We start from the raw sequence: 9,942 nt of genomic DNA on the forward strand, positions 1-9,942 counted from the left end.
TCTTTTGATTTTACACTCCCAGGATAACTTGTCTTTAATTTGCTGTAGTTGTTGTCATCAGGCTTGTTTAACTAGAATCATGTACACCGCTTGCAAACTTTTAATGTTACTACTGTAGATTAAAGTCACCCGTCAACAGGCTCTGGGTCTTTTCATCCATACAAGGTAGAATTTGGCAATGCATTTATAACAAGTGTAGAAAATTTGCACCTCTCTCAATCTGCAAGTTCAACTAAAATGTTGAGGCGCTCGTTTCACTCAGTGCATTTTAGATGATTTTAAATTACATGGAGAAAAGTCAGAGCAGAGACCAGTAATTGATGAAATACATTTTTGAAATCAAAACAGAGCTGCAATCCATCATGAAGCAAACAGTGACATCATCAAGCACTAGTTTATTTTAACCAGACTTATGAAGCATGGAGGTTTCAGTTCAAGCTACATTAACTTCCTGATGAGAGCACAAACCTCCGAGAAAGAGCAACAAGGTCTGAAATACAAAGTCAGTGAGTTTGGACAATGTAACAACGCATTCAGATAACGTTACGCAAAACAATAAACGGCGCCACATTAACATGTACATTTATTTACAATCAACCCCACCTGAAGGCAGATGCAGCGACCCCCAGGACAGAATAAACATGTTCCTTTTCTCCCTTTTTTTATTATTCATGCAGTTTATTTATTTTTGACGAATTGCTTATCTAAAATAATTTACAGTCACCACCGGTATCAATCCATCAGAAACAGTGTGGTCATCAGCTGCTGCCTTCAGAGTCAAATCTTCCTTATCAGATGATCCTTTTTATAACAGTCCTTCAACAGCGGCTGCTCTTCAGTCACCTCCAATCAGTTCAGAGCCAAAATTAAGAGTCCTGAATCCAGTATGACCAAAACTGAAGTAAGAGCTCATAATGTAGGAGGTGTAAGAAGAGGAGTGAGGTTGGAAGGCTTCTTAAAACTGCTGCAGTATTAGTTTCTTCTTGCCGTCGTGGCTGAACTTGTTGGAGTGGAACAGGTCGCTGTCGTAGAAGGCCGACAGGTTGTGGATGTTTATCTGTCTCGCCTGGAGGGGGAGGAGCAGGAGAGTCAGGCAGGTTCAGGACGGTGTTCATTTTCATTAAATATGTGATCAGTTTAAGACCTCCAGGAACCAACACACTTTTGAATGGGTTCACCAGCTTGCTCACATTTTACTATTTGATTTTTTTGAAGTTCATCTGAGCATTACACACTGAACTGGAGGTCTGACTACTCTGATGAAAGGATTTCCCTACACCTACCCTACTACATCCTATTATAATGACCTTAGTGTGAGTTTCTAAGATAAAAGAGTATTTACGACTAGGAGGACAATAAATTTAAAGTGTGTGTAGTTTCACATCCTGTCCAGTCTAGAGTTATAACGATGTACTGCCGGTGTGTCTCTCAGTACCTTATCCTGAAGATCTTTTTCTGGGATCTCGATGGTGTCGTTCTGGACTCCGTATCTGTTCCTCTGGTAGGCGACCTGCTCGGCCACCAGCTGTTTGAGGATGAAGAGCAGCAGCTCGTTGTTGTCTCTGCGGAAGGCCAGATAGCGGGCGAATGTCTGAGCAGACACAAAAATATTAGATGAGGTCAGTAAACACAATCAGGAAGAATCACATACACTTCATACACGCTCCATAGACACTTCATTTTGTTGATTTTTCATAAATTTATAGGGTTTTAAAAGAAAGTGGCTGTTTGCATGTATAATACATAATACATGTATAATAAATACATTTACAAACTTGGTGAAAACCTGCTGCTAAACATCAATAATCTGTTCTTAGTTTAGCCTTAATACATCTGCCCTTTGGCAACCTGGTACCAATAAACTACCTCAAGTTAGCTAAAAAGCTGTCCCTGCTTTCAGACATTACTGGATTTACTTCAAAACCTTTTCTGCATGTAAAACTGAATTAAACTACAAGTCTTACTGAATCTAAAAATGTGTCCATCGTTCGCCTTTGAGAAGAAGCATTTTAATGTTTGAGGCCAACAGAAAACATCCACAAACCTTCCTCATGCTCCTCATCACGCTGAACTTCTGTGTGTCGATGAAGCTCTCCAGCATGACCCTGATGGCCATGTTGACGTCGTCCTCCAGTACATAGTCCCTCAGGTGCATTTTGGCGTGAGCCTCCGCCATGCGGATCATGGACTCAATGTGACGAACCGTGATGGGGATGCTGCCTGTGGCCTGTGACACCAAACCAGAGTGGGTTATTTCCACAGTCACAGATGAATAGTTTGATGACTCTGAGAAACAAATCCTGAGTATAGCACATGTTCTCACACGCTTTTCTTTCTTAGTGGTTTGACGAATTCAGTTACTCTCCCTGGATTTCAAAAACATGTTTATGTGTAAATGAGAGATAAAGTGGGAGGAGTTTTTCAGACTCACCATTGACTCTTTACGCAGGTCACTGTAGATGCGAGCCACCTTGTCCTGGTCCATCTGGTTCAGTTTCGGGTGAACCTTCAGACACAAAAAATACAAACTTTACCTTCAATTTTCTTTAGCTTTAATTTGCTGCAATACACCCACCTACCTACAAATTCTTATAATTTATTTACTGTTTGTCAAAATAAATCTTGTTTGGACAAAACTTGTAACACAAAAAAACAAAAACAACATATAATGTAAAACAACAGCTACCTCATTTCGCAAGCTTTCAGGCTGATTACATAATTATGATATTCCAGCCAGAGAGAAACAAATAAACCTGAGTGAGGATCTGTGTGGCATGTGTTTGTACCCGCTCTTTAGCATAGATGATGTACTTCCTCAGGAGCTCCTGTGGAATCGGTGGCACGTCGGATGAGTTGGGCAGAACCACCTCCTCCAATGCCACTCCCCCCTCCTTGCTGCTAGGGTGATGCTTGATGTGGGAACCGACCACGAAGCGCGCCAGCATCTCATCCTGAAGAACAGAAGAGCCACAGGTGAAATTTACATCAGAGAGGAGGTAATCAGTTATTGCAACAACATTGGGAATAAACAAGCATGTTTTCGTGTGTTAGAGCCCAGACGTCAGTTCAGGAGATGAGGAGGAAGAGGTGGATGACAAACATAATAAATCCTCTCAGTTAAATATTTGGAAGTACTAGTCAGTTTCACCAGAGCAGGTGAAGACAGATGATTATCCCAGTTCAGTTGTAGTTTGATCTAAAGAAATACAGTGTCCCACAGCAGCTCAGCATCAGGTGTGTTTGCATCTACCTGGACGGGATCGATGGTGTCTCGAACAACACACAACACGTCAAAACGCGACACGATGGGCTCCGTCAGATCCACGTTCTCAGCAAAAGTCAGGGAGGGGTCATATCTGCCACCTGCCAGGAAACAAGAGATATGATGTTGCTTTTGAAAGGCCTCTCTCACACTTCCTTTGGACTAATTACAAAAGGCCTGTTCTCAGACTTCACTGACTTATATCCAACGCTCACTTTTTAATATATTCATAAAAGCTGCATGCACGTGTCCATTTATTTTATGCATCCTTGTAAAGAGTAGCTCAGATTATAACCAACTGCCAAAAATAGCTTAATCAGCATTTAAAATGAATCCATCTCCAACATACTGAGCTAATAAATATGACTGCTACGTACCGATGGGGTTGGCAGCAGCAATGACTGTGCATCTGGCCTGCAGCGAGGTGACGATGCCAGCTTTGGAGATGGAGATGCTCTGCTGCTCCATGGCCTCGTGGATACTCGTCCTGTCTGCATCGTTCATCTGGGAGGACACAAAGTCAGGTACATGCACATTTTTATTTTAATTTTTTTAAGAGAAGGAGGGGGTGCCCACCAATCTGGATACGTGGATTCAGCTCACCTTATCGAACTCATCGATCAGACAGACTCCACGGTCGGCCAGCACCAGCGCTCCCGCCTCGAGCGTCCACTCACGGCTCACTGGGTGTCTCTGAACATAAGCGGTCAAACCAACAGCGGAGGCCCCCTGACCTGTGGTGAACACCGCACGGCTCGCGACCTTCTCTACGTACCTGCAGATGGAAACACGTTAGCGCATCTTCTGAAACAATCCTTTTACTCCAACAACAGATTTCTTCATCAACATTTTACCTCTATTGGACAGTTGCGGTCAAGAGACACAAAATACAGCCCTGCGCATGTAAACTTCAGGCCTTTATTTTTTTTCCATCAATTAATTAACTTTAGCCGCTGACAACATCGACTGTGTGTTGAAACGTACTTGAGGAACTGGGACTTGGCGGTTCCTGGGTCTCCGCACAGCAGCGCGTTGATGTCCCCACGCACCTTATGCTTCCCACCTGGAAAAGAAAGAATTGAGAAGAAGGGGAGAGTTAAAGGGAGGACAAACTGATCCACTGTTATTCTTTCGAATTCAGAGATGAGAGGCTTTACCTGGATTTTTGGGCTCCCCTCCAAACAGCGACAGGGCGAGCGCTCTCTTGATGTCCTCATGCCCGTAGATAGATGGCGCCATGCTGGCAAAGATCTGCAGACAGTAAAAAGGAGTTACCAAAACATTTGCACTGCAGTGGTTGGACCAGTGCAGATCTGCTATCACAGTCAGTTCATCATGTTTTTAATAATAATAATAATAATAATAATAATAATAATAATAGAGCAGTTAGCTGGGGAAACTGATAACACCAGCCACAGTGGTCACACTCCTAAAAACAATTAACAGATAAGTGTCTGTTTTCTAACCCTAACCCTCTGCTCCCTTTAGGGGTCGCCAAAGTGGACCATCTGCGTCAATCTTTTTTTTTTGCCTAACTGGGATTGATTTTCATTCATGACACTGAGCTGTAAGTTAGCATTGAATCATCTAAAACAAGTGAATGGATGGATGGATGTTTTGTTTTAATTTCTAGACTGTTTTCTAAATATTCTTTGCCGTTTAACATTAGAGACTTGAGCTTTCATAAAAATCTCAATTTTGAAATTGAGGCCTCCTAGAGATTTCAAACTTCAAATTACAATCAGAAGATCATTTTAAAAGATGACATCATCCATTTACAATTGAATTTTTACTTTTTGGGTGATCTGTTTTATTTCCTTAGAGCCGAAATAACATCCTTTCTCCATTTTTACTATTTGTATCAGATTACTCACCCTCTCTCCGATACGTTCGTCCTTAGACAGAGCAACAATGGCTTTGACGTCTTCGTCGGTCAGCTCGGCCACGGCGACCCCCTCGTCTCTGCGGGTGATGTGGTTAGCCAGGATCACTGTGGCAAACACCGGGAAACCATTCGCCATGTTCAGAGAGCCATCGTAGTTGTTGTGGTAGATCCCAGTCAGCTCCTGATAAGCAGAAAAACATGCATCACTTTAAAACAACAGATTGTGAATATTCTAAGTCCTTAATACACATTGAAAATTACATGTGTATGAAATTGTATTCTAGCACATTCAAACTGATTTAGTTTTGCAACACAGCATGAACTCTTTATCGACCCTAATGTTTCTGCAAATGTGACTAAACGTTTATTTCCATCTAGCCTCAAATGTCTTTAATTTCTACTTTTCTGATCAATTTCAACCCTCCCTGCCTCAAATATGACAATTTTATTTTCTTTACACAGACTCACAATCTCGTCTCCAGGCTTGCAGCTATCCACAAGGTCGGCCAGGAGGATGGCATCTTTGGAGCGAGGGAGTCGACCTGCAGCCACCTTACCGGGACTTTCCTGGATGGTGATCCTCTGGTAGTTCTGGTACACCGTCTGCAGGAAGGAGGCAGTAATTTTAAATCCTCAGACTGGGCACAGACCCGGCAGACAAACTACAACTTTCACAACCAACCATCAGCCAGCCCGGCCCTCCCCTCACCTCCTCCATGTTGATCTCAAACGGTCCCTGGGATTGACACTCCGGACAGGAACCCGGCTTCACCTCCTGGTTCTGGGACTGGAAGAAGGGCCCTAGCACGAAGTTACACTTGTTACAGTTGTACTTGACCATGCCGAGCTGAGGCAGGACGCCGGTGCAGCTGCTCACCACGCCGCTGGTCCGGATGAGCTGGTTCAGGTGGAGCTGCCTGAAGAGGACAACAGAAGAAGAAAACAGTTGGTAAAGAGCAGAAAGCTTCACCTAAGTAGCTCCTTCATATATAGACGGCCCTTTCTGGAAGAGCCACAGATGTGCCTCGCCAAGACTATTGTGGAGGTCTCGCCTTAGTTTCATTACTACTGTGAATTATTCCTTCAAGTTGAAAATACCTGTTGGGTAAAAACTGAAGTGTTACCTGAGTGATCGGATCTCCTCGACCAGAGGCAGGTTGCAGATGCGGACATGGATCTCGTAGGCAATGCGATCATATTTTGGGTACATGGCAAGCACAACTTCTTTAGCAGCTTCATCAAAAATCTGGCAAAGAACAATCAGACACGCACCGGAGAAAATAATTGAAGGACACTCACATTTAACTTTCACAGCATTTAATATCCGCTAAAGTTAAATATATATGCATGAACAAAAGGCACAGTAAAGGACATTAAGCAAGATGACAAGTTCACTAACCTTCAGCATCTCAGCTGGAGCTTCTGGTAGGAAGTAAGCCAGGACGTGCTCCCTGGCTGCGAGGTCCTCGTAGTTTACTACCAGGCTCTCCTTGTTCTCTGGATTACAGGTTCAGATTGATTCATTCAATCATTGCCTGAAATCAGCCAACAATTGTATTTTTCCACACATTAAAGTTTACTGAAAACTGCACTACCTTTACACATATCGCTGATCTTCTCCTTGAAGACGTTGCGGCCGTTTTCATCCACGTGTGTGCGCAGGAAGTTCTTGAAGCGGTTGTAGATTTCCAGCCGCGGTGCCGCCATGGACACCCACTCCCTCACTGTGTGGCCCTGCAGAGCATGTGAAAACGTTACAAAGACGTCCCAAACAGCCGGACCTGAAAAACTTCTGTGTGCTAGCTCATCTCCAATGTCATCACAAACCTTCATGTCCTCCAGATTCTCAATGCTCTCAATCATTTCCTCTTCCTCGCCATCACCTTCTGCTGCCCGCTCAGCCAGCCGTCTTCGCCGAGCAGCCGGGCGCTCGTCATCCTCATCTTCGCTGTCTGGAAGCCAACAAAATGAAAGAATTAATCATAGCCTACCCGTCACCACCCTGACAAATATCCACACACTCAAGCCTCACCGTAGAGCAATCCTGGCCTCACGCGCCCCCTGACTCCCTGTTGCCTGTCCCTCCTCCTCATGGCCTCCTCAGCGGCCGCTCGGGCTCCTGGCGACAGCTCTGACAGCTCCTCATCATCGAGGTCCAAACCCTCTGCCTCGTACTGATCCAGCTCCGGAATGGCACGGTAATCCCTGAACAGAGACAGAGTTGTTATGAAGCACTAAAAAACCCCCACAGAGTTCATAGCTTTAAGGCCATTTTAAATCCACGCTCACCTCTCCATTCCATCTCCAATCAGTTCCTCTCCATCTTCTTCCTCCTCCCCAGGCAAGGGTCCATCTCCCAGCAGCCCCTCCGACTCATCCTCGAAGGGCGGCAAGTCTCGTCCGGGGCTGGAGGTCAGGTCTCCCCTCCTGGAGGCTCGGCTGGGGCTGGTGGCCATGTGGTATGACTCTGAGGAATCCTGTCAACAACACGAATTCAGAACAAATATATTATTCTTATATTTACTGCCAAAAGTAACCTGACATTGTCTACAGCTTCCACTGTTCACATACAGCATTTAATTTTAGTCTGTGTTTTTATTTTATTTTTTTTCTTCTAGCAGATTCAGGTTTTTTTGCATTTTGTTTTCAGTGGATGGCAGCAGCAAGAAAGACAGTAGGTAGAGATGGTGATGAGGGCAGAACATTTTAATACATTTGGTACATTGTGCCACTGCTGTCAAAGGATTATTGTCTTCAAGTAGTTTTGATGTACATCAATTTGAATTTTTTTTTATATTTTTTAACTGGTAACATTTAGTAGTTAGTTTTATCTAAGAAGGGAAGAAAAACTCATAGGGCTGTGTGACTTCTTAAAGACCATAGAGCTTTAAAAGTAGGACTGTAAGACATGTTTATTACACTTAAGAATGTGGCGAGCCAACATTAGAAGCAAAATGTAATTTAATAGCTTAAGTATTACAGGACAGTGTATTTTAATGATCTTTTAATGATTCTTTACTTGATTGAAACCAATCATTTAAAGCTCATCATGGCTTGTAAGTAAACTATAATCAATTATTCCAGATGTAAGGACTCATGCAAGGGGGTGTAAAGATTCAAAAAAGTTTTATTATTCCTCGGTTGTTACTTGAGACTGTTTACAGATGCAAAAACAAACTAACTGACCACATGGCAGGTCTCCTTTTTACAGCGAAGGAACAAAAAACAACAACGGGTTTTGGGTCCAGTCTACGAAGGTGAAAAACGGTTCTTAGCAAAACACGCGCAGTTAAAACCTTCATAAAGTATATTTTTAATTCTGATATCTGGCAAAGAATGAAGCTCTACATCAACTCTTGATGACGCTCTCTGTCATTGTTGTGACTCGACGAATGAACAAAGTTTATTTTCCCAGAAAAACTAAAGCTGACTGGTAAAAACTGCTTCGTATAGATTAATGCGCCTCTGCCTACAAGCTGAGCCCTCCCATTAGAGCACTGCGCCTGTTTTTAATGAGTTTACTCACCGCCATCGCTGCGTTTCTGTCTCGCTGCTGCTTCAAAAGCTACTTATTCTTCTTCCTGCCGTGAGTCGCTTTTCGCGCGAAAGGACCATGTGACACTCAAAGCCCGCGAAAAAGCATGAATATTCAAGAGAGACGGCTGAGGTTTTGCTTTCTCATTGGTGTATTTGCCTGAAAGGGGAGGGAACTTAAAGCACGGTGTGTTCGCTTTAAGACAAGGAGCAGAACGACCGCTCGTCCTGTTGTGTGATGACCTTAATAAAAACAACTAGGGTCGAGCCGCAGAATAAAGCGAACGCATCTTTTGTCTGAGCGCGATGGAGGGGCAGGGTTTATTACGTCGTATCGTTTCCCGGGAAATTTTTGGCTGCGTTCAAATCCGCTTTATTTCCTCCCTCGTATCCTCACTACAGTAAAAATAAAGTGGCTTTTGCCCTCCTGTGGATGTTTTTGCACTGCAAAAAATATTCACGTGCGTAAGTAACATCAATTAAATCAACACATAAGGGATCAATAAGATAAAATAATAATAATTTGTATGTATAGATGCGAAGAATGTGAGACAAGAATGAAACACAGAAACAAACAAACTTTAGAAACTTAAATAATAACAAAAACACATGCTTTAGTAAAAGTAATTCTATAATGCCAGTAAAAAAAAGTTAAAAATATTCAAGGAAAACATCTGCAGCCTGAAGTGACTTCGTTTAATTAATTCAATTCATTTAGTGAGGGCAGTTCCTGAAATTTTAGTTGATTCTGCAGCTGATCCCAGGAGCAAGGAACTGCAAAGCTGAATGCTCATTTGATAAACTGAGTTGATGAATGCAAGCCAGTAAGTAAGAAGGCAGCAAATGTGTGCTGTTTTATGTGAATAGCCTTATAAATAACAACAATTCAGTGGCTAGGGCTATAACACGACAAAGAAGACCGCTCAACCTGAGCATACAGCATACAGTGAAGAGTACAAGCCTTTATATTGAATCAGTGCTCCATGATAGACAGAATCTAGCATCAGTAAGGATTCTGACAAAGCATCCATATAAATCACATCATCATAATCAATTACAGACATAAAGTGCCTCAAAGGATCTAAACATATCCCTTTAGTACCAAAACAGGTGTGATAATGGCCTATCTGCAATGGCGTTGGGTTTTTAAATTTAAACAAGTGAATGAGTTTACTGTCAAAAAGGGTGGGATTACTAACATGTGCAGACTGAAGAGCTCAGACCAGGCCAACATATCAGCTTGATTTGAATGTTAGTTTGC

General features: G+C 42.8%; 1 protein-coding gene across 1 annotated transcript; it reads right to left on the reverse strand.

Annotated features, from left to right (window-relative positions):
* Positions 1–511: 511 nt before the first annotated feature.
* mcm2 (minichromosome maintenance complex component 2) lies at positions 512–8,805 on the reverse strand. Its single transcript, XM_040004321.1, has 20 exons — positions 8,674–8,805; positions 7,437–7,624; positions 7,180–7,352; positions 6,975–7,099; positions 6,743–6,881; positions 6,547–6,644; positions 6,272–6,393; positions 5,857–6,064; positions 5,616–5,750; positions 5,137–5,328; positions 4,420–4,513; positions 4,247–4,325; positions 3,866–4,037; positions 3,640–3,766; positions 3,251–3,363; positions 2,787–2,951; positions 2,432–2,506; positions 2,045–2,227; positions 1,436–1,591; positions 512–1,066 (listed from the first exon to the last, which is right to left on the reverse strand). Exons 1-20 carry the CDS (start codon positions 8,677–8,679, stop codon positions 956–958), a joined length of 2,661 nt encoding a protein of 886 aa, XP_039860255.1. The 5' UTR covers positions 8,680–8,805; the 3' UTR covers positions 512–955.
* Between the last annotated feature and the right edge of the window lie 1,137 nt (positions 8,806–9,942).

This window comes from Simochromis diagramma, unplaced genomic scaffold (genome assembly GCF_900408965.1).
Source record: "Simochromis diagramma unplaced genomic scaffold, fSimDia1.1 OVJJ01000320.1, whole genome shotgun sequence".
In the NCBI taxonomy this organism is placed as follows: domain Eukaryota; kingdom Metazoa; phylum Chordata; class Actinopteri; order Cichliformes; family Cichlidae; genus Simochromis; species Simochromis diagramma.

What these genes read in the sequence shown, in the direction of transcription:
- mcm2 (XM_040004321.1), bottom strand. An exon ending in ATTGGAGATGGAATGGAGAG is followed by an intron (nt 7,353 to 7,436) that starts GTGAGCGTGGAT and finishes GTCTCTGTTCAG; the next exon opens with GGATTACCGTGCCATTCCGG. An exon ending in TGATGAGGAGCATGAGGAAG is followed by an intron (nt 1,592 to 2,044) that starts GTTTGTGGATGT and finishes GTGTCTGCTCAG; the next exon opens with ACATTCGCCCGCTATCTGGC.